Source organism: Canis aureus, chromosome 21 (genome assembly GCF_053574225.1).
Source record: "Canis aureus isolate CA01 chromosome 21, VMU_Caureus_v.1.0, whole genome shotgun sequence".
In the NCBI taxonomy this organism is placed as follows: domain Eukaryota; kingdom Metazoa; phylum Chordata; class Mammalia; order Carnivora; family Canidae; genus Canis; species Canis aureus.
The window spans coordinates 10,847,027-10,871,841 of record NC_135631.1 but is presented as its reverse complement, the minus strand read 5'-3'; the positions used below and the strand labels follow the sequence as shown (position 1 = coordinate 10,871,841).

At 46.7% G+C, this 24,815-nt stretch overlaps 1 protein-coding gene across 2 annotated transcripts in view; it reads right to left on the bottom strand.

The window, feature by feature from the left end:
- EXT2 (exostosin glycosyltransferase 2) overlaps window positions 1-15,239 on the bottom strand; it is a 154,483-nt gene extending 139,244 nt beyond the window's left edge. For both annotated transcript variants that reach the window (XM_077862968.1, XM_077862969.1), the window contains exons 1-3: window positions 15,086-15,239; window positions 5,761-6,326; window positions 4,545-4,634 (exon numbers count right to left, since the gene is read on the bottom strand). In XM_077862968.1, the coding sequence (XP_077719094.1) occupies window positions 4,545-4,634; window positions 5,761-6,296 (626 nt within the window). In that variant the 5' untranslated portion in view covers window positions 6,297-6,326; window positions 15,086-15,239. The remainder of the gene's footprint in view (window positions 1-4,544; window positions 4,635-5,760; window positions 6,327-15,085) is intronic.
- Window positions 15,240-24,815: the final 9,576 nt, after the last annotated feature.

Below are 24,815 nucleotides of genomic sequence, written 5' to 3'. Positions count from 1 at the left end.
ACACACGCCCCAGCCTCTCTGCAATTCCTGCCCCAGGCAGGTCTTTTCAGTGTTGTCCAAGAGCTGCATGTGAATCGTGTGGTCTCCACCAGCTCTCACCTCCATTCCAGCTACTCGCTCCCCGTACAGGAAGCAAGAATCCAGGACTGGACCTGTAGTGCGTCCCATGCAGTCTGAATGCACTAACTTTTATTCTCCTTAATTAGAAGCTAGGAACATACTGTTTTAATTGAATCCAGCAAGTAGTACAGTGACACTTCATCAGAGAAAGGAAGCAGGTGCATATCACACCAACTTTTACTGTTATTCTGTCCCTGGGGCCTCAAACCCATCAAAATCACTTACTGGGGCAGAGTTTTGCCAGTTCCACGTACCGCACACTCTGAGCCAAAATGTCTGAACTGAGAAACCACATTTTTTGCAATATTGATTGCTACCAATCCTCTCCCTGCCCTGATGACAACCTACATTCCCATCTAACATGACCAGTTTAAGTTCAAAGATTTTCCAACCACCCCTGGAAATCCCAATCTGTTTATTTAAGCTTTATGAAACCAAGAATTGGTTAGTGAGGTAATGTGCAGGCTAAAAACCTCTCCAGCTGCCAGTCTACTCTGTAAAACTTACTATCCTCAGTACCAACATACGGTCCTATTTTTCCTAACATTCAGCAGTGAATCCACCCAACATGAATTTGGACCAGTTCCATGACAGCAAGCAGACTGTATGGAACCCCATGACCTCTGTGCCGAGAAACAAACATGGATCCAATATACAGGGACCAAGCAGTCCAGGTAAGCCAGGGTAGTGGGTGATTAGGTAATTACAGCCACAGCCCCAGAGGAGAGGGGAAGGCGCATGTGACAAGAAAGGAAGCAGGTGTGTATCACACCAACTTTTACTGTTACTCTGTCCCTGGGGCCCCACTGGTACTCTGTTCCAGAGTAGGGTGGGGGTTATATACTGGTAGGAGGAAAGCACGCAATCTGAAATACTTCTCATGTCACCGATCATCCACATGAGATCTCCACTTGGAACTTCGGCAAGACCCAGGACTGCAATTAGCCAAACAGACCTCACACCAGCCCTCCTACTGATAAGATTTTCTCTTCAAGTCCCCGTATCATCATCTGCCAAGGACTCTATAACATTATAATAGAGACAAGAGCGTAAGCTTCCCTTGCTTTAGAGAACACATGTTTTGCATTGAGTGAAAAGTGCATTTCTGAAATGCACATTGTTTTCCTATTCTGTATCCCAAAATCAGAGATCAGGTCCAAAGCTGCAAGAGATTGAACAGAAAACTTGTAGCTAAAAAAGCATTAATCTGATAATCAGACTTATGCCAGGCCAAATGTTATGCCACTCAAAGTGTCCTCCAGCACTTTAAGCATGTTGCAAGCCTTCCTGGCACTAGTACATCTCCTCTGTCAAGGAGCCCTCCATGTGGCCTCACACACTCCATTGTCCCTGCTCTGGGCTATCCTCAGATGTTCTCCTAGTTTTCCTCCTGAGTGTCCACAAGGCCTAAACACAGTTCGTCTGCAAGCTCATCTTTTGCTTTTCATTTGAACCATGCAGGTAATCAGGCCTGCAAACTCCTCAAATATAAAGCTTCATATTTTACAAAAAAAAATTTGTTAAACCTGACCAATTCTATACGTCATCCTTATTTGTTTACTGAATCAAACAAACTATAAAAAAAAAATATGTATGAGACAGGTTAATCTAAACAATGGCTAGCTATTTGTGGATATTAGATTCCTATTAATTTTTAAGGTGTGAAAATAGTTGTACTATAGTTATATTTTTTAAAAATCCTTTATCATGGAGAGATTCAAATGGAAATATTTACAGATGTAATGATGTAACACCTGGGATTTGCTGCTAAATAACCTGGTGGGGAAGTGAGAAGGATTACAAATGAATGGAGACCAGCATTGAGTTGGTAATTACCAAAGCTGGACAGGGGGGTATGGGTTCACCACTCTAGTCTCTTCTTTTATACAGGTTTGAAATTTTCCATAACAAGTTAAACAAAACCCACACAAAGTTGAAATCTGTGAAAAATATGTGCAAAAAAAAAAATAAAAATCTAGCATTATAATAATATTACAGAATATATATGAGAAAATAAGATTGGTAAAGTAAGGCATTGAAGAGGTATAATTTGCTCCCACTTAAATTTCACACATCTGCAAGTATATATATATATATGTGTGTATATACACACATATATATATATACACCTTTGTGTATAAATCCATAGGAAGAAAGCTAGAAAAATACATAGTATTAAAGGAGAGTGATTAGCTTTCAGTAAGAGAGTGAAAATAGAGGAGGATTTGAAAACATATGTTCACATTTTACTCTTTATAAGCTTACACATTGTTGCAATCTTGTTTAAAGAAAGTACACGTGTATCACGTGTAGGGTTTTTAAATAGTGAAAGAGAAATAAAAACAGATTTAAGTAGCACAAAAGATATATATGCTGAGCAGACATTTCCTTCTGTCCTGGTCTCTGCATTTCCCCAAGTAAAATCATTCTCAAGTAATCACATCTATGACCTTAGACTTCAAGAAACCCTTGAAGTAATCTAATCTGGCCTGCCTGCCTGCTTTCTAATTTCCAAATACTCCAATATGCAACCCCTGCTAAAACCATTCTGTCCTCACGGTTCTTGCCTCCTCTGAATCCAGGAATGAGGACAAGTGATAAGAAAAACTCACAACCAGAAGACCACCTAGGTTTCAAAACAAAATTCCCCACATGCACAGATAAAGGAGGACTACACAGGGATTCATTACTTGTATTGGACTGCCTAGAATCACTTACAACAATACATACACAGGGAAAAAGATTTAACCTTCCTGATCCTTAACACCTAAGCAATAGCAAGAACTTAAACTTCTTCCGGACTACTTGACACTTCCCCGCAGAGAAATGAAATCCCATTTAACATGTGCACTTGATAAAAATAAAATCCTTCTCCCATGCAAATACATATACCAAAATGTCAGCAAAAAGTGAAATGTCCCAAACAGAAATAAGCCCTTCTCAAAATAAACCCAGAGCAGCAGGTGAAGACACTGCATTCCTAACAGCTTTTTCTTCCCTCCTCTGTTCCCTAAAGTATTTTACTTTCCCAGAGCAACCAAACCCATGAAACAGTAGCCCAGTCAGGAATGCTGGGGCGGACAGCCAAACTGAGGGCTCCCTTCTATTTTAGTGGGTTTTGTGCAGAAACTGTGTGGCCTGACTGCCCTCTATCGACCAACATGGTTTCTACACCAAAGGTGAGGACCGGTCCTCCAGGAGGTCTCTTCTAGTGATAACTGTATTTACAGATAGAAACGCAACACTGACTCTGCGTAATCTCTTTAAGGCAAAGAGGGCTTGGGTTTAATCTTCCAGGGAAAAGTAGTACCAAGCACAGATTTTCATAAATGATGGGGTCAGCCTTTAGGGAGCTGAGAACACCGCTGGCCTCAGGCTACCCTCTAACCAGTAACAATTTTAAGAGTTAAACATCAACTGTAAAAAAAAATCACTTATGGGGATCCCTGGGTGGCTCAGCAGTTTGGCGCCTGCCTTTGGCCCAGGGCGCGATCCTGGAGTCCCGGGATCAAGTCCGCGTCAGGCTCCTGGCATGGAGCCTGCTTCTCCCTCTGCCTGTGTCTCTGCCTCTCTCTCTCCCTCTCTGTGTCTATCATAAATAAATAAATCTTTAAAAAAAAATCACTTATGAGTGAGTTCTGACATCAACTTACAACACTGCTGCACCTGGCATTTTACCTGGGACCCCTGGCTTGAGCCTCACCTTTGTGCTGTCCTCAATGCCTTGAACCCAGTACTCGGAAAGGAACCTCACGTGGCACCTCATTCCCGAGCCTTCTGGGAAGCCTCCAGACCAAGCAGTTCCGTCAATGTGGGAAAGGGCTGATAAACACAGCAAGCAGACCTAGAATCATAATCCTGTGATCCCAGCCACTCCACACCACACATGCTGTTTGGAAGGTTTCAATAGGAAGAGAAGAAGGAGAGAAGTGTGTGGGGGCAGGAGGGAAGGACCCCACTGACTGAAGCAATGGAGAGAACATGAACTGGAGTGCCCTCGTTGCTCTGACACTACAGGCTGGGGGGTCATTTGCATACCTCCCTTCCCATAGTAAACTGAGGCTCTACTTTGAGCCAATGCTCCCCAGTTCAGACAGAGCCAACACAAGCCAGCCATGAACCAGGCCTTGGAGGTGGAGGTGCTGCATTAAGAAGAGCAAAACCCAGACTGAGGGAAAAAATCCATTTTTTGAAACCCTATGCTACAATGTAAGTTCTAGTTGGTTCTCCACAACAGATTTAAGCAGTCCCATCTCACTACATCTATGTTTCAAGGAGGGCAATGCCTAGGACAATTTCTTTAACAAACAATTCTGATTACATAGTGTGTCCCACTAGGCTTAGAAATATGACTTCACATGACAGAAAAGGTCTTTCCTTAATCCTCAGAAAGCCATCACAGGGACAACCCCAAATACACTTACCTGTCTCTGGGGACATCCAGAGCTGTGTTATAATCTGGGGGACCTCCAGGCAACATGTTGAACAGCAGGTGGTTTGTACCTCGATCCCACCTATTAAGAAATTAAACATGTAGGCGAATTCATGTGTCAACTATGGGAAGACATAAAAACAAGAGTCAGTTACTGGATGACAAGTAGCAAGTATCCCCAAACCCAAAGAGGGCTACTTCTCAGGGGTGTAAAGTAAATTCCTAGAAACCGCAAGAGTTATGTCAGACGCTAGCCTGGCTCTTCTAAAGAAAACAGATGGAGGGACGCCTGGGTGGCTCAGCAGTTGAGCATCTGCCTTTGGCTCAGGGTGTGATCCCAGAGTCCCAGGATTGAGTCCCACATCGGGCTCCCTGCATGGAGCCTGCTTCTCCTCCCTCTCCCTATGTCTCTGCTTCTCTCTGTGGGTCTCTCATGAATAAATAAATAAAATCTTTTTTAAAAAAGAAAAAATGGATGTGTATTTTGAGCTTGGCCACTACAGAAGTGCCTATGATAATGACATCATTTGATTAAAGGAACAAAAAAGAAACGTAGAAGGCTGGTTAAATACATCATGGAACATGTGTAAAATGGAATGCTATACAACCCTTAAAATTATATAGTAAAAAGATATGAAATTATTTGGAAATATATTCATAACATATTAAGGAAAAAGGGCAGCACAAGAGTATAGAATGTGTAATCCCATTTTTGACAAAATGTGTATGTACACGTCCATATGCAGGTACTTCATACAAAAATGTATATATACATGCACATGTTTATATTTTTTATACAAAAGCCACTGGAAAGTAACATCCTAGAGGTAGCACCATGCAACCAATCTCACGTTCTTCTTTTTGCTTACTTTTATTCCCAGACTTTTTTACAGTGAACATGTATACACATAAGTAATGAAGGGAGGGGGAATTTCAATATAAAAGGAAGGCAGTGATATGAACCATCCTTTGATTTTAAATTCTAAGATGTTGGGAGCCCACAGCAATAGCACCAACTGCTTTTCATTGGTACAGAGGCGAGGTGCTTCCAGCACTGAATTTGTGCTACAAGTTGGTCACTCCTACACATGCCGTCCCACGAGGAAAGAACAGCTGGAGGCCAGCTCAAGGGAGAACCATTCCCTCTCCATGTCCTTCCCTGTAGTTCCCCAAAGGACCTGGCCCCCGTCTGTAAACGTTCTACATACCTAGAGAGCTGGGCCAACGCTTGTGCTGTCTCCTTAATGCGAAGCGTGTTCTGGTTAAGTACGTCGATGGATGGGACAAACAGGCAGGCCCGGTTGATGTCATCAGTATAGTAGTCGCTGTCTGAGATGGCCATGAGCAGTTCGTTATATTCTCGGGAGATGGTATTGCTGACTGGGACACCGAAGTCATCCACGTACTTTTTCAGAGAGTAGATATACACCTTGATTTTGTTCTTTGGGTTGAAGCCACAGCGGTAGACATCAAAACACGTGTGCATTCTGCAACTAAGATCGCCCCGCTCGGGGATGGGACTATCGGCTGGCAGCCTGACCACTGGCACGTCACGGACACTGCGCTTCTCTACATTCCAGTCACTGGAGGACTCAATGGAATGGGGCCAGAACTGAAACATGCCAGTGGCAATGAGGCCCAGCAGGACAATGGAGAAGAGGGTGATGTAGTAGATTCGGTGCTTGGTCTTCATTCTTGGGATAAGGGCAGGACCCCGGATGTTGTACTTGACTGACGCACACATAATGACACACACAGCCTCTTCCTCCCACTCCTAGTTCCAGGAAGAGACACAAGAAAAATAAAGTAGTTAGGGCAGCAAATGATCCCTGAAAGGACTTTGACTTTCAGCCTATTTCTTTCCCTGATGTGGTTTGAGGATATCATGAAATGGGATTTGACCCTTCTTCTAAACATATACAAGTATATATTTGTATATTAAATATAGCTACATGCTATATTTAGTATTTAATACTACACATATCACATACAAATATTGATAAAGTATAACTGTATCCTATAAATATATATTCAATAAAAGCGTAAGTTGTAAGTGTATGGGGCCTAGGAAGAGGGGCACTAACCAAGGAAGAAAAATCAAAAATAGAATAAAAATAGCTGTTTTGGTTTGTTTTGTTTTTAAACACGTGGCTAGGGACGCCTGGGTGGCTCAGTGGTTGAGCATCTGCCTTTGGCTCAGGGCGTGATCCTGGAGTTCTGGGATCGAGTCCCACATCGGGCTTCCTGCATGGAGCCTGCCTCTCCCTCTCTGTCTCTCATGAATAAATAAATAAAATATTTTTTAATTAAAAAATTTTAAAAATAAACACGTGGCTAACATACAGGGCACCTGGGTGGCTCAGTCAGTTGAACATCCAATTTTTGGCTTCATCTCAGGTCATGATCTCAGGGTCATGAGATTGAGTGTCAAGGAGTCCATGTTCAGCAAGGAGTCTGCTCTGCCCCTCCCCCAACTCCCTAAATAATTTTTTTAATCTTTAAAAAAAAACACTTGCCTAACATAAACTGATGCTTCGTCTGGACAAACTGACTCTTGGTTATTCTAAAATCTGTTTTCATTCACTTATTCGGTCAACCCTGTGATGAGCGAGTACCTACCATGCACAGTGCAAGAAGCGAGGAAGGAAGCAGGACCCCACCTTAAGGGAGCTTTTATTTTACTAAGGGAGGTGGGACAAAACTCTAACAAGATGCAAAATGTAAAAACTGCACTAGCAAAGTGTCCATAAAGTGCCAAGGGCTGTTAGAAAAGATAACTCTTTAATCTTTAAAAAAACATATACAGTGATGTTTTATAATGAAGGTGACAGTTGACATATTCAGATGGAACGAAGCAATGAAGAGAAGCCTAGGGAGGAGATCCCTGGGTGACTCAGCGGTTTGGCTCCTGCCTTCAGCCTAGGGCATGATCCTGGGGTCCCGGGATCGAGTCCCACGTTGGGCTCCCTGCAGGGAGCCTGCTTCTCCCTCTGCCTGTGTCTCTGCCTCTCTCTATGTCTCTCATGAATAAATAAAATCCTTAAAAAAGAAAAGAAAAGCCTAGGGAGATAGGGAAGGAGGGAGAGAAGGAGCAACGTGCTGGGTCAATTTCCAAAGACTGATGTCAACAATTCTTCACATCTTTTTTTTTTTTTTTTTAAGATTTTATTTATTTATTCATTCATGAGAGACAGAGAGAGAGAGAGAGAGGCAGAGACACAGGCAGAGGGAGAAGCAGGCTCCATGCACTGGGAGCCCGACATGGGACTCGATCCCAGGTCTCCAGGATCACTGGGCCAAAGGCAGGTCCCAAACCGCTGAGCCACCCGGGCTGCGCAATTCTTCACATCTTTGAAGTGCATGCCACTTTTCTAATCAAAAGGTAGAATCTCGGGATCCCTGGGCGGTGCAGAGGTTTAGCGCCTGCCTTTGGCCCAGGGCGCGATCCTGGAGACCCGGGATCGAGTCCCACGTCGGGCTCCTGGTGCATGGAGCCTGCTTCTCCCTCTGCCTGTGTCTCTGCCTCTCTCTCTCTCTCTCTCTCTCTCTCTCTATCATAAATAAATAAATAATAAAAATTAAAAAAAAAAAAAAACAAAAGGTAGAATCTGGGCAGCTCTGGTGGCTCAGCGGTTTAGCGCTGCCTTCAGCCCAGGGCATGATCCTGGAAACTCGGGATCAAGTCCCACATCAGGCTCTCTGCGTGGAGCCTGCTTCTTCCTCTGCCTCTGCCTCTGTCTCCTCTCTCTGTGTGTGTCTCTCATGAATAAATTAATAGAAAATCTTAAAAAAAAAAAAAGGTAGAATCTATTTCTCTTCCCCCTGAATCTGGGCTCGCCTTGTGACTTGCTCTGACCAAGAGAATATGACAGGAGTGACATTCTCAGGCTTTTGAGCTTAGACCTTGAGAGACCCTGCATCTGCTCCTTTTGTCCTCTGGGAACCCAGCTGTCATGTCATGAGGACACCAAGCTCCCAGCTGAAGGTAACCTCGGGGAGACCCCAATGGAAACTGTATACAACAGACAGGAACCATGCCCAGCAATTCCGCTGCACACCCCTAGCAAATACATAGTGGTTATTGTTGTTTAAGCCACTAAATTGTGGGTTGGTTTGTTATACGGCAATACATGAATGAAACAGCCAAAAAGCATCCCTGGCTGATATAAAGAAAATTCTTAGTCCTCCACTGAAAATACACTTTCCCTGTAGATCACAACTTAAGATCCTTACCAAACACAAATCTGCCCCATCTGATGTCTAGACACTGTGTGGGGAGAGAAGAGCCATGGGACTGTGTCACATGTCACAGACTCACCATGTCACTGCGATAAGCTGCTTCCACATGCCATATGTCAGAGTCCCAGCCTACAAAATGGTCTCATTCTACTCACTGGTTTTTCAGAAAAGCTATTCATAAAAAAGGAAATAACTGAAATGTTCATAAACCATCTTAAAGGTTAGCAACCATTTTTACTTCGGCTAAACGAAGCTCTCCCCAGTCACTGCCCACGTGGCAAAACTGCATCCTGCCTAGCTGGCAGGGTACCGCCAAGCCTTGATTATTGCCTTCATTACCAGTTCTTGGGCAAAATGTAAATAAACAATCACCAAAAATTTCAACTCCTATCTCTTGAGACTATGAGGTGGAACATAAGAAATTTGTCACAGATTAATGCATGAAAGCACATACATTTGAAGCTTAAAAACTATCATCTTTGGGGAATATACATCAACCATTCATATACGCTCATTGATGCCAGGACAGAAGTATAGGCCTGAGAGTGATTTCACTTTCTCTGTCATTCTAACAACCAGCTTGCCCCTGCTCCCTACTCCCTCCAGGCCCCTTCACAGCTTTGCCACTCTCTAGGTCTCTGGGAGCTAGGAGATAGGAAGTCTCAGGACAAATGCATGCAAGGAGCTGCACATTCCACTTCCCCACAGGCTCTCAAGGTATATTTATACCTTGAATCAGTGCTTCTCTAACACCCAAAGGGTCGGAATCTCGGGGGCAGCTTGTTGAAACAGAGTCCTTGGCCCCAGTGCTGGGGGTGTGTACCAGGAGATCTAAAATCAGGTCACAGGGCAGCTCCCGTGGCTCAGCAGTTTAACGCTGCCTTCTGCCCGGGGTGTGACCCTGGAGACCCAGGATCGAGTCCCATGTCCGGCTCCCTGCATGGAGCCTGCTTCTCCCTCTGCCTGTGTCTCTGCCTCTCTCTCTATGTCTCTCATGAATAAATAAATAAAATCTTTAAAAATAAATGAAATGGATTTTTTTTATAAACAACAGATTTTATTTTTTTATTTTTATTTTTTAAGATTTTATTTATTTATTTAGGCGGTGCTAAACTGGAGCCACCTGAGCTGCCCAAGAAATCCATTTCAAATCTCCACCTCCCTATACCTCTGATCCTTTCCTCAACACTCTAACAAGACAGTTCTGGCATCTCCACCTCATTTACCACAGGCCAGGCCCTACGGCACTACTGACATCTCGAGCCAGATCATCCTTTTCTGTGGGGAGGCAGAAACAACCCCCAGTTTTGACAACCAAAAATACATCCAGACACTGCCAAACATCCCTGGGGAGGCAAAATCACCCCTACCTGAGAACCAGCGGTACAGATTGTTGTCATGTCCAAGTTTGAAGGCATCTGTCCAGCAGCCTATTAGGACTGGCTCCAGTTGCTCTTGCAAGATCATTAAATCCCGAATCCCGAGAAGATGCTCCCCAAGCAACTCTACGGTCCCCCACCACTCCACTCTTCAGCTGACACCCTCAAGATTCACTCCCACACGTGTGCCCCCAGCTCCTGCTGCTTCCCATGAGCCATATCCTGCAACTCTTTTAGTACAAAAGCTACCTGCCCAGCAGCAGCGACTATACTTCCGCACAACACTGGGATCCTGAGGGGAGGAGGCAGATCTTGAGGAAGATAAGGACCATCCTGCAAGGCAAGAGCCTTCAGTGAGGTCTTTGCAGAATGTCCGGACAAAGAGAGGTGGATACTTCTGCTGGCCGAGAGGATCCAAGGAAATCTGGGAGTTCAGAGTTCTCAATGCTTCCACCAAATATCTCCATCTCAGGTCTCCCCGCTGACTTTAGCAGAGGCAACCTGCCAAGGCTGTGCATGGGGCCTCCTCTGCAGCTCTACCATAATGACCATAATTCTGGACCTGATTTTCAACAGTCTGCCATCTGGCTGCAGGAGATATGACCACAGAGCTTTCTGTCGCTCATGGTGTGCACTGGGTTGGTAACTGGCTGATCCGAGTCTGACCTTACCTCAAGGCTTGAAGGAAGATGCCAAGAGACAGCCAAGTCCATGAGCCTTATCGTTATTGTCATTGCCCATATACTGCTCACGTACTAGATAGAGCTACTGTACTAGCCAATGCTTTTCTTCTACCTGAATCCCATCCCACCCACCATGGGCAAGAGTTGTACCACTGTGATGCTAGAGAGTACCAGGGGTTGTCAACAGCAGCACAGGGGTCCTTGTTGCCATGAGGGTGAGAGATTCCAGCTTTACAATACTATTCTCAGGGTCGGCTTTCTAGAGCCACTTCTAGCACCAACTGTCTTATGTCTTAGTTCATGTTCTGCCAAACTAAGAAAAAACAACTTGAAAGCAGGAAGCTTACAGAAGATAAGTCCAGAACGCCAGAGTGAGGGACACAGGAGAGGAGTCAGGGGAGAATGGATAGCCATGAGGGTTACCATACTGAGCTGGGAATGGGGCTCAGTATGGGGCTCTGCAGAGCCATGGAGAACACATCTCAGAACTGTCTCGTTGAAGGATAGGAAGCTATGGCATTCATCTATTGAAACCCATCCCCTAGTGGTCGGGGGCTTTTCCCAGATGTAAACTCCCATATCTGAGATATGCCTACACAGCCTAAGCAAACTCCCACAAGTCTCTGCCAAACAGCTGAGAGAAGGCAGCCCCGGTGGTGCAGTGGTTTAGTGCCGCAGGGTGTGATCCTGGAGACCCAGGATCAAGTCCCTCATCAGGCGTCCTGCATGGAGCCTGCTTCTCCCTCTGCCTGTATCTCTGCCTCTCTCTTTCTCTCTCTCTCTCTGTCTCTCATGAATAAATAAATCTTTTTAAAAATCTTAAAAAAAAAAAACAGCTGAGAAATATGGTGAGCCCTTGAGGTATAATTAAACTATTTTAAAATGAGGCACCTAGGTGCCTCAGTCATTTAATGTCCAAATCTTGATTTCAGCTCAGGTCATGATCTCAGAGCTATGAGATCAAGCCCCACACTGGGCTCTGCATTCAGCAGGGAGTCGGCTTGGGATTCTCTCTCCCTCTGCCCTTCCTCCCTGCTCATGTGCTTGCATTCTCTCTCCCTCTCAAGTAAGTCAGTCTTAAAAAAAAAAAAAAAAAAAAAAAAAAAAAGAGGGGAAAAGCCTTAAATGAAAAAGGAAAGAAAAGGATGAGAGATGGGGCAGGGGAGTTCCTTACTAAGTGGTGCTTTAGAGATAGAGAACCTTCTTGGTGAGCATCCATCTGCCTTTCACATATATCACAGCATTAGCCATGTTATATTAAGTATTTGCAAGTCTGTCTCTTCTACTGGTTCTCATTTTCTTATAATCAATTTCCACACACTGAAGCAGAGAAGGATGTATGCCCCCAAAACCATCATCCAAGAAAACAAGCCATGATCTTCCCATCCAAAGAGGACACTCACTACTACCACTACATTCGAAGCCCCTGACTCTGAGCATCTCAGAAGAGGACAGAATGAAAGGAGTCTTCTACTAATTAATGTTCCACATAATACCATAACCTGGATGAAACAAGAATTTCACAACAAAGCCCTACAAACGTTATCCTCCTTAAAACATACCAAACCTGTCCCTGCAAAACACTGGAATCATCTGGCCAGCTGTCAAGCACTGAGTCACTGGAAAAACCTTTAAGTCCACTCTACTGTCAGGATGAGATGCATTTTCTGTTCCTGGAATTATTTATTCCTAAAATGTGCCTGAAAAATCTTTCCTTGGTGCTTTACGCTACATCCAATCCAACTAGTCCAATCCTTTGAGTCACAATAATTGTTTGAAACTTTTTAGAAAAGCCCTCACAGTTGAACTCCCAGGGCCACTGTTATACTGGAACTTAAGCCCAGTGTGCCTGAAAACAAACCAAATATTAGCAAAAACAGGAATATCTGTGATTCATTGCCTTATCTGATAGTGTTCTTTATAATTAAAGTTATAATATGGCTAACCATCCCTAAAAAAATGTCTCCAATGGGAAAAAGAAAAGTGTTTCTTTGATTGTGGGAATTATACTATAATTAATACAATGTATACAATAACTAATAACTAAACTTTATTGAGGACTTACTACATGTATCTGTTTTAAGCACTTTGTGTTAACTTATTTAATCTAACGGTCCCATGCGACAAGCTGTTCTTAACCTCATTTTATAGACAGGGAAAGTGCAAGGGGAAGGCTAAGTAACTTGAACGATGTCACAAAAGTAGAAAATGAGGGGGCAGCCCGGGTGGCTCAGCGGTTTAGCACCTGCCATTGGCCCAGGGCATGATCCTGGTGACCCGGGATCGAGTCCCACTCTGGGCTCCCTGCAGTGAGTCTGCTTCTCCCTCTGCCTGTGTCTCTGCCTGTGTGTGTGTGTGTGTGTGTGTGTGTGTGTGTGTGTGTGTGTGTCTCATGAATAACTAAATAAAATCTTATTAAAAAAGAAAAAGAAAATGCGAAGGCTAGGATTTGGAGGATGGCAGCCTGACTCTGGAGAGAGCTGTTAACGTCCATGTCTCCCCTCATTACCCATAAAAGCCTAGATCTACCTTTTTTCACTCCTCAATTAGCAAAGCCAGTATAACTTGACGGACCCAAATCTATCTATTCATGCCATCACATGCAACCAAGAGGCTGAAATCAGCGGAAGTGAGGAATGCTGGAAACTGAGTCATCTATTACTGCGAATAGCCTTTGAGCTCTGAAATTTGTTTTGTTTTTTTTTTAATTATTTATTCATGAGAGACAGAGAGAGAGAGAGAGAGAGAGAGGCGGGGGTGTGCAGAGACACAGGCAAAGGGAGAAGCAGGTTCTGTGCAGGGAGCCCGACGTGGGGCAGGCGCTAAACCGCTGAGCCGCCCGCCCGGGCTGCCCTGAGCTCTGAAATTTACAAACCAAGACCAGGTCAAGGCCTTAGAGCACTCGACGGACTTGTAAGAATTAAAACGGGCCTATTTCAAGGCCTCTTCAGACCAGTAAGCCAAGGACCCTTCTGGATGAGCGGCTCCCAGTTCAGTCGCACCAAGCACCGAATCATCTGGGCCTCGAAACTGTAGGCAGAGCTGGTTCTCCCGAGGCTCCAGCCGATGCCCCGGGCCCGGGCACCCCGGGCCGCCTCCCCACGCAGTCCTCGGTCCGCGCGGGGGGCACCGCCCGGCGTCCCGCGCTGCAGGGGCTGCCCCAGGCCACCGGGAGCGCCCGAAGCCGCCGCAGCTCGCGGGGAGGGGGGCAGCTGCGGGAGAGGAAGCGAGGGGGGGAGGGGAGTGGAGGGGCTGCGCGGGGAGGGGGGAGGGGGCGGGCTGCGCGGGGAAGGGGGAGGAGGAGGGAGGGGAGGGGGCCGGGAGGGGAGGGGGCCGGGAGGGGCGGGGCTGCACGGGGAGGGGGAGGATGCGGGCTGCGCGGGGAGGGGGGACGGGGAGGGGGGCGGGGCTGCGCGGGGAGGGGGGATGGGGAGGGGGCGGGGGCTGCGCGGGGCTGCGCGGGGAGGGGGAGGATGCGGACTGCGCGGGGAGGGGGGAGGAGGGGCTGCGCGGGGAGGGGGAGGGGAGGGGCGGGGAGGGGGAGGGGAGTGGCGGGGCGGGGCTGCGCGGGGAGGGGGAGGGGAGGGGGAGGGGAGGGGCGGGGCTGCGCGGGGAGGGGGGAGGAGGGGCTGCGCGGGGAGGGGAGGGGGAAGGGGAGGGAGGAGAGGCGGGGCTGCGCGGGGAGGGGGAGGATGCGGACTGCGCGGGGAGGGGGGAGGAGGGGCTGCGCGGGGAGGGGGAGGGGAGGGGCGGGGAGGGGGAGGGGAGTGGCGGGGCGGGGCTGCGCGGGGAGGGGGAGGGGAGGGGGAGGGGAGGGGGAGGGGAGGGGCGGGGCTGCGCGGGGAGGGGGGAGGAGGGGCTGCGCGGGGAGGGGAGGGGGAAGGGGAGGGAGGAGAGGCGGGGCTGCGCGGGGAGGGGGAGGATGCGGACTGCGCGGGGAGGGGGGAGGAGGGGCTGCGCGGAGAGGGGGGACGGGGAGGGGGCGGGGCTGCGCGGGGAGGGGGAGGGGGAGGGGAGTGGCGGGGCGGGGCTGCGCGGGGCCGCGCGGGGCCCGGCACAGGTGGGCAGCGCGGCGCGCGGCGGGCCGGGGAGCGGGCCGGGGAGCGGGCCGGGGAGCGGGCCGGGGGCCGGGCCGGGCGCAGCTGCAGGGCCCCGCGGCGGGAGACGTCGCGAGCCGCCCCGGCTGGGTGGGGTGACCCGTCGCCGCCCTCCGGCCTCCGCGCGGCGCTTACCTCGGCCACGCTCGCCTCCCGCTCGGTCACCGGGGCATGTCGCGGAGCGCGGGCCACGGCCGCCCGGGAGGGGTCGCGCCGAGCCGCCGGCCGCCACCGCCGGCGCCGGGTCCGCGCGAGCGCTCGGGGAGAGCGGCGCCAGCGACCGGGCGGGGCGACGTGACACGGGGCGCCCTGCGCCTGCGGGAGCGGCCGGGCCCGCGCCCCCTGCTGGACAGGAGGAGTCAGGGCTCCGCTTGCGGCTTCTCCCCGCTGGAGCTCCGCCCCGAAACTCTTGCGCAAAAAGAAAAAAAAAGCTCCGAGGGAGCATTGCTCTGCACTCGAAATCCACAAATCCACATGCCCGCAAGATGATAGGAAATTCAGTGCACAACGGCAGCCTCGTTATAATTAAAGAAACTGCAAAAATTAAAAAAAAAAAGGGATCCCTGGGTGGCGCAGCGGTTTGGCGCCTGCCTTTGGCCCAGGGCGCGATCCCGGAGATCCGGGATCGAGTCCCACGTCGGGCTCCCGGTGCATGGAGCCTGCTTCTCCCTCTGCCTGTGTCTCTGCCTCTCTCTCTGTGTGAATATCATAAATAAATAAAAATTAAAAAAAAAAAAGAAAAAGAAACTGCAGGCCCGAACGGCGGGGCACCATGCCGCGCTTACAAAACCGACACAGATGTAAACGCTTTTTCACAACGAGTGCTGCGGGGCCTGCAGCGTTCCTCCAGAGCAGTTCGGCTGTATCCCTCGCAGGTGAAATCCCCGCCACCTTCCCGACCCGTCCCTCTGCATGGAGCTTACCCTATGGCTAGTCTCAACAACGCCTACCAAAAATACCCATCACAGCAGCGTTCCAAACAATAGCTGAAAACTGGAAACAAAATCAACGACGGGAAGTTTTATAACAATCCAAATAAATTGTGGCTATAATGGAATCACGTAATAATGCATATATGTCGGTAGAGAAATACCTCGAAGATGTGTTAATATGGAAGCATGCTCTAAAACAGTGAGCAGGGGGTCCCTGGGTGGCTCGGCGGTTTAGCACCTGCCTTTGACCCAGGGCGTGATCCTGGAGTCCAGGGATCGAGTCCCACGTCGGGCTCCTGACATGGAGCCTGCTTCTCTCTCTGCCTGTCTCTCTCTCTCTCTCTCTCTCTCTCTCTGCCTATGATAAATAAATAAATAAAAATAAAAAATAAAACAGTGAGCAAATATGGTCCCCTTTCTGTAAAATATGTATACGAAAAAAAACAGGAGAGAGAAAATATGCATGCAGATGTCTATATTCAAGCTTATGTAATTTTTTTTTTTTTTTCTGGAGGGAAACCAAGAAGCAGAAACTGTTTTGGAAGGAGTAATGGTGGAGCTAGAAATGGGGAAAGAGACTTGTTTTGTCTCTTTCTGTATTATTTATATGATCATGTATTATTTATATGATCTGTGTTAATAAACACAGATCTAGGCTTATACATGCACAATAAAACCCCTATCCTACAGCATAAGTGGAGCCTAAAAATATTCAATCAGAATGCAGAGTTCTATAATTGGGAGGTTAATGAGATGACCCCACAGAGCCTGTGCAGTTTACAGGTAATTGTCCACAGAAGCCGAGTTCGTTCTGGGCCCAGCTGTGCCTTAGCGCCATCTGGTGGACGTTGTTACTTTATAGGCTAAATAGTCTTGTGCGATTCTGAGTCTGGAGACTTCCAGCAGCAACAGTGATTCCAGGAATATTCTTGTGAGTTAATGCCTGCTTGTTAATGATCCAGAGATAGTGGGGCGAGAATATTCTGGATATGGGAAACCCACATTTTGCTTCTTCACATCCAAGGGAGCATTGCTCTGCGCTCCAAATCCACATGCCCCCAAGATGATAGGAAATTCAGTACACATGCGCTCCATTTGATAACTGTATAGATGGAAAGTATTTTATTTTCTTGTCTTTCTTTGTATTAAATATATTTATATGTGTATATATATATATATATATACACTTTTTTTCACTAACCATTCATTAAATGAGGACTTTCTGTGTTAAAGGCCTGCAATAGGCACCACCTCTGAGGAACCTGCCTTTCTTGTTTACTTTTTATAACCCTAGACACGCATAGTGCCTGGCACACAGTTAAGTACTCGATGACTATGAATAAAGGGTGCCCAGACACTGGGAAGAGCTCAGTAGAAAGAAGACAAATGTACAAGATTAGGCAAAGCAGAGAGTGAAAAATAGCCTGGGAGAAGGTAAACAAAGTGCAACAGAGTTCAAAAGAGAAAGCAATCACATCCAGTTGCAGGATGTGGGAAGACTTCACACAATAGTTAATATCTTTGCTGGTGGGATGCCTGGATGGCTCGGCAGTTGAGCATCTGCCTTGGGCTCAGGATGTGATCCTGGGGTCCAGGATTGAGGGATTGAGTCCCACATCAGGCTCCTTGTGGGGAGCGCTTTTTCCTCTTCCTGTGTCTCTGCCTCTCTCTGTGTGTCTCTCGTGAATAAATAAAATATTTTTAAAAATCTTTGCTGGTCCTGGCAGATATTTAGGATTTGGGCAGGTAGAGAAGTGAATAGGGCATTCCAGGCAGAGGAAAAGCACAGACATGAAGCAAAAGATGTAAAGAAGGAGAAACCATCAAAAAGACCAAGTGTTTTTTAATCCAGTGTAACTAGAACTATGTGGCTACATTTCTAGGGGTAGAAACCATTAAGTGACTGGAAATTAATAAACACAGAAGCCATGATTGTAGAGGCGATACAGATGCTAAAGCAGCTGAGGATGACAACAGAGAATGAGAAAGAGCTAGAAGCCAGGACCCAAAGTCTCTGAGAAGGTAGAAAAGTTTAGCGGTCAATGGTTAAAAGAGGAGAGGCTGTAGAAAGATGTTTTGTGGGGCACCTGGATGGATCAATGGTTGAGCATCTGCCTTTGGCTCAGGTCATGACCCCAGGGTCCCAGGATCAAGTTCTACATCAGGCTCCCCACAGGGAACCTGCTTCTCCCTCTGCCTGTGTCTCTGCCTCTTTCTCTCTCTCTCTCATGAATAAATTAAATTTTTTTAAAAAGATGCTTCGTTACTCACATTGGAGGTATAGAAAAAAACAGAGACTGCACAGATCCCCACCTACCCAGGAGGTTAGGGAAAGCAAAAGTGGGAGTTAGAAAAGGCATGACTTAGAAGTGGCATCGTCAGGCGAAAGCAAGGTTACAGCAGGAGGAATTGCTAGCGTGCAGTCGAATCCTCGGTTTGCCACTTGCTTTAAATGAGGGCGGTTTGCAAAAATGGAGAACAGTATAATATCCAAGTTAAAAGACTCTGAAAGAATCGTCGTGTGGCATTTTATGTTGACTCAGCTTCAATGACACTGGCAGGCAGCCTGGAGAACTAGAAAACACTATCAAGACCAGATCATAGAATGAACAATCTGTCTGATGGGTAGCTGAGCTCACTAAAATAGTAAAGAAAATATACAGGGGCCAGAAACAAAGCTACCATAAGAACAGTGAGTGTTAAAGCCACAACTAGGGCATGTGAGGTGGCGAGTCGACCCCAAGAGGCTCAGGGAAAGCCAAGATACTGAGGTGGAAGGCTGGAGAATAGGCTCAATGTCAGTTAATGACAAACCAAAAAACTGTCTGGGGACGCCTGGGTGGCTCAGTGGTTGAACATCTGCCTTCGGCTCAGGGCATTATCCTGGGGTCCTAGGATCTAGTCCCGCATCAGATTCCCAGTAGGGAGCCTGCTTCTCCCTGCCTATCTCTCTGTCTCTCATGAATAAATAAATAAAATCTTTTTTAAAAATCTTAAAAAAGAAAAAAGTCTTGTCCAGAGAGTGGAGAAAGAAGAGTCTCTGCTGAGAATCTTTAACATCAGGCTTCACAACAATGTGGGATTTGAGTTTATACCTACCAGCATAATCCAGAAAGCTCCAAGCCTAGAGAGTAACATCAAGTATCAACAACCCAGGTCGGTGGCACCTGAAGAAAGACACATAAACCCACGCTGAAGGGTCTCGCAGGCTGCCCAGGATCCTGGCAGATAAAACTGAACAAACATAAGCTCACAATCCAGAATGAGCATATGATAAATTAGCCAGTCAGAAGAAACGACAATCAGCACACATTTTACCCTCAAGAACCATAGATAATTGGATTATGAGAAATAAATATAAACTAAATAAGTTTGTGGTGCTCAAAGACTTGAAAGATGTAATGTAAACATTAGAAAAAAACAAGATGATATTTTTTTCAAAAGACCAAGGAGGTTGAAAAAGTACTAAACAGGGATCCCTGGGTGGCGCAGCAGTTTGGCGCCTGCCTTTGGCCCAGGGCACGATCCTGGAGACCAGGGATCGAATCCCACATCCAGCTCCTGGTGCATGGAGCCTGCTTTTCCCTCTGCCTATGTCTCTGCCTCTCTCTCTCTCTCTCTCTCTGTGACTATCATTAAATTAAAAAAATAAATAAATAAAAGAAAAAGTACTATACATAAAAACCAGGAACTCAATCCCTAAGTTAAACAGTAGATGAGACACAATTAGTAAATTGGGATTTAGCTCTGAACAGACTACCCAGAACGCAGATTGAAGAGTAAACAAAGAGATGGACCAAGGCGTTAAAAGAGAAGAAGGACAGGGACCCCTGCATGCCTCAGTGGTTAAGCATCTGCCTTCTGCTCAAATCATAATCCCGGGTACCAGATACCGGGATTAAGTCCCACATCAAACTCCCCGCAGGGAGCCTGCTTCTCCTGCCTGTGTCTCTGCCTCTCTCTGTGTCTCTCATGAATAAATAAATAAAATCTTTTTAAAAGAGAGAGAGAGATGAGTGGGTGAAGAAAAGGAGATATATACACATACAAGGGAATATTTTTTATAACAATTTTTTAAGATTTATTTATACTAGAAAGAGAAAGAGAGCAGATGGGAGGGGCAGAGGGAAAGAGAATCTTAACCAGGTTCCACACCCAGCACAGTCCTACTCAGGGCTTGATCTCACGACCCTGAGATCACAACCTGAGCCCAAACCTAGAGTCAGAAGCTTAACCAACTGTGCCACCCAGGTGCCTCCATACAATGGAATATTATTCAGCCATAACAAGCAACGAAATCTTGCCACTGGGGACAACATGGATGAACCTCGAGGACATCATATACTAAATAAGTCAGGCAGGGAAAGACAAATACTGGGTGATCTCTCTTACGCTGGAATCTAAGAACAAAAACAAATTTTAGAAAAATAAGCTTATATGGGACACCTGGGTGGCTCAGCGGTTGGGCACTTGCCTTCCTCTCAGGTCATGATCCAGGGATCCAGGATTGAGTCCCACGTCAGGGTCCCTGAGAGGAGCCTGCTTCTCCCTCTGCCTGTGTCTCTACCTCTCTCTCTCAGTCTGTGTCTCTCATAAATAAATAATAAAATCTTTTTTAAAAGTTACAAAAATAAGCTTATAGATATAGAGGATAGGTTAGTGGTTGCTGGAGGTGGGGGTGGAAGGTGACAGAAATGGGTGAAGGGGTGAAACATAGAAAGAAAAAAATTAAGTTGAAAGAAATCAGGGAATAATAATAGCTATGGCCAGTGATGGGGAAAACGTAAAGGCAGGAGAAAGGAGTGACAAATAATCATTTTCCTTTTATGCAAAAATCATAGTTCACATGTACTCAGGCAAAAAAAAAAAGAAAGAAAGAAAAAAACCTCATTAAATTACAAAGCAAATATACAATAGAAAGCATTAACAAAAGTAATAGTTCATTATAAAAACTAATAAAACCAGCAAAATCGATAAATCCATTATGAGGTTGGCTATTCATGACAAAAATAAAAGCAGACAGAGCAAAAGCTACCAATATCAAGAATGAAAAAGGGGTGGGATCCCTGGGTGGCGCAGCAGTTTGGCGCCTGCCTTTGGCCCAGGGTGTGATCCTGGAGACCCGGGATCGAATCCCACATCGGGCTCCCGGTGCATGGAGCCTGCTTCTCCCTCTGCCTGTGTCTCTGCCTCTCTCTCTTTCTCTCTCTCTCTCTCTCTCTCTCTCTGTGACTATCATAAATAAAATAAAATAAAAAATTTAAGAATGAAAAAGGGGATATTACTACAGAGTGGGGGGAATAAAGAGAGAAAGAATGTACTATTGATACATGCAACAATATTGATGAATCTCCAAACATTAAGTTGGACAAAATAGCCCAGACACAAGAATGACCAACTGTATGGTTCCTTTGAGAAACTGCATGCACAGAGAGTGGAACAAGAACAGCAGTTGCTTATGGGAAGACTCAGAACATGGAATTGTTCTATTCCTTGATGGGTTATGGGTTACACAGATGGAGATAGTCATCAAAGTCATTGACTCTTACAGCTAAGACCTGTGCAGTTTGCTCTACTTACACTTTACCTCAATTTTTAAAAATTAATAGCAATATTTTAGCAGAAGCTCAAGAGATGTCTGAGACCAGTACTAGACCTAGATGGTATGTGTAACTCTCCTAGGGACTTAGCCTACATAGATTTCTTTGAAACACTTCCAAGTCCTTTATTGGAAGCAAGGCCAGGAGCCGCTCTGGGAGTGGGGTCCCAGTCCCAGTCTATGGTGCCTCTGATGCTGTTCCTGATTGGGACAGGTGGCTTCCACGGATGGGCTACTTGGTTAGCTCCTTCAAGAATTCCCAGCCCCGCCCCCCCGGAGTACTCATGGGCCTTGGCAGGGGACACCAAAAGAGCTGACATCACTGTCACGATGCCTGAGTCCCAGGACTCGCGATGTGAAAGTTAAACTTTGGAGCAGCTGGAAGCTGGGGAATCTTCAGACCGGTCTGCTCACACACATACTGGCTGAACTGGTCCATGGCTGGGGGGTAGGGAGGATTGCCTCCCCCATTTCACTGACACGTAGGCAGCTACTACTCGGTCCCTTATGAATTATTCCTCAGACTCTTTTTTTTTTTTTAAAGATTTTATTTATTCATTCATGAGAAACAGAGAGACAGAGAGGTAGAGACACAGGCAGAGGGAGAAGCAGGCTCCACACAGGGAGCCCGACTTGGGACTTGACCCCGGGGTCTCCAGGATCAGGCCCTGGCTGAAGGCAGTGCTAAACCGCTGAGCCACCCGGGCTGCCCTCTTCCTCAGACTCTTAGTGCAAACACAAATGCCCTAAATTTTCACTTAAACAGTGATGGAATTCAAGGAAACATGGTGTTAAACGTTAAACATCCTGTTGATAGTTGTGTGGCATTAGCACCATTAGGAAAAATGTCAAAAAAAAAAAAAATGTCAGCATGAAAAGGGGAGGTTCTGTTTGGCTTGGTCTCTGCCCCAACTGGGGTTGCCATGATTCTTCAGAGCCATTTCTGGAAGAAGTGAACAAACTGACAAACAGCCTAGGCTTAAACTAAAGTACTCGTCGACAATGTCACAGGACATGACTATAAAGGAGTGAGAGTTAAATGCTCTGAGGTCATTTCCCTGTTCAGGAGGAGGAGAAAGAAGATGCTCAGAGTATGAATGTGAGTAACTTCAGAGAATCTGGTGAAGTGCTCGCTTGGAGAATACAGAGAGAACTCCTAGAAATTGGAAGCCTGACAAATTTGTTTTTAAATAAGTGAGGGAATAAACGACTGAAATGAAATGCAAAGGAAGCACCAGAAAACGTATTCTCTTTCCTGTCTCTAGAAGTGTGTGGTGAGGAGGTGATGTGTGGAGCTTCTGGAGCCATGCTGACACCATGAGGAAGGAAGCCCAAAGGGGAAAAGTCAGCGCACAAGGAGGACAGAGGGGACAGCTGAATGGAAGCCGGGCTCCAGCTCCAAGCACCGCATTCTCCTGGATGGGCAGATAGTTGAGGTAAGGTCAGTTGGCCTCCTGGAACAGGAGACGTGAATGCTGAGGAAGAAAGAGTGTCTATCCTTCTGACACCCTGTAGGTGTCTGCTACAAGGACCATGGCCCTCGGAGCTGCCTGAAAGCCGTCTTGCCACCCCCTGAATGGAGTGTACTTGAAAATGAAGCCATATAGAGGAAGCTAGAAAGAGAGAACACGAAATCTGATGGCATCATTTGAACTCTTGGCTAGAGCCATACCTGAAACATCTACCCCTCCCCTTCTTGGTTAATTCAATAAACCCATCCCCCTTTTGTTTAAACGTGAGCTACATTTACCATTTTTAGTTATCATTTGCAAACAAGTCTTGAGTAACAGACTAGCTGAGGAATTTTCAATGATTGAAAAAGGGAAACTTATTCTTTTCCCATGGAAGACACTTATCCTTGTAATTGCCAACAATAGAGGGTTCTTGCAAAGACTCACAGATAACACCAGGGAAGTGTCTGACCATCTTGGTACCCAAACCCGGACCCGCATCTCAGGGTTGCTGGAGAAAGTAGCTTGAGCTCAGAAAACAGATGGTGGATGTGGTCCCCCTATCATATATACCCTGTTTTGCATAGTTCCCTGACAGTGTTGAAGCAGGTGGCTATTCTGGGAAGCAATCTTAGGGAACAGTAAGATTGCAATGAGCCTAAGAGAAAAAAAGCCTGTCAAGAGGTGTGTTATAGAGCAGGCTACTGCCGTTGGGACCCGGGGCTCCGTCCCAGCCCGACTCTTCGAGAAGCTGTGCAGAATTGAAAAAATAATAATAATAAAAAATTTAAAAAGAAGGCCAGGGCAGCCCCAGTGGCTCAGCAGTTTAGCGCTGCCTGCAGCCCAGGGCGTGATCCTGGAGACCCAGGATCAAGTCTCACGTCGGGCTCCCTGCATGGAGCCTGCTTCTCCCTCTGCCTGCATCTCTAACTCTGTGTGTGTGTGTGTGTGTGTGTGTGTGTGTGTGTGTTTCTCGTGAATAAATAAATAAAATATTAAAAAAAAAAAAAGAAGAAGAAGAAGAAGGCCTGCATAGCAGGCCACGTGCATGCAGGGGTATTTATCTGCTGGTTACTGTCTCCCACGGCTTAAGGATCACCCCAGAAGTGTTAACTCACTTAGAGTTCTCAGTCTGCGTGTGCCCCATGAGGCTGTGAGAGAAGCCTAGGGACAATAAGTGACATTTGGAGCAGCTGAGGTGGCCCTGGGGCTATGCTCATGCACAGCTGGCTGGCTGTTATAACAAGCAAAGCAGGAAGGTGAGCATAAAGGGGGACCTGAGACAGGTGTCCAGACCCATACTCCAACAAAGAGATACACATCCCTTCACACAGCACCAGCCAGCTGGGATTGTAGGCACCCTGCTTCTGCCAAATGAAACAGATGGACTGGGTTCAGGTCCAGATTCATGGCTCAGTCGGCCTCTGCCAGGAAGTTACCTTGGATTCCCCCTAAAGAAGAACTAGGAGTCATTCCTCTGAGAATTCTAAATGCAGTGTATCACATGGGTCCCTCCTTGGGGGACCCCGAACAATGATGGCAGCATCACAACAGAGGTTTTTGAAGGGGATGGAAAGGGCTCTCAACATGGCCCTTCTTACTCTGACCCTCTATAAAACCTAAAGGCTTTCCAGTGAATCACCGAACCTTAGTACCAGTGTTTCCTGGAAGCAGGAATAGAAAGGAGTGATACTTGGCCAACGACTGAAAAATCGTTAAAGGTGCTGACGATAACAACACGAAGCCTGGTTCTGAAAAAACTCAAAGCATCTTGCTGGCACCTGGTTTGGCAGGATAAAAACAGCACAGGATTTGCAACCACACTGACCTGACTTTGAATCCCAGCTCTGGTACTTTCCAGCTACGTGACTTTGAGAACATCA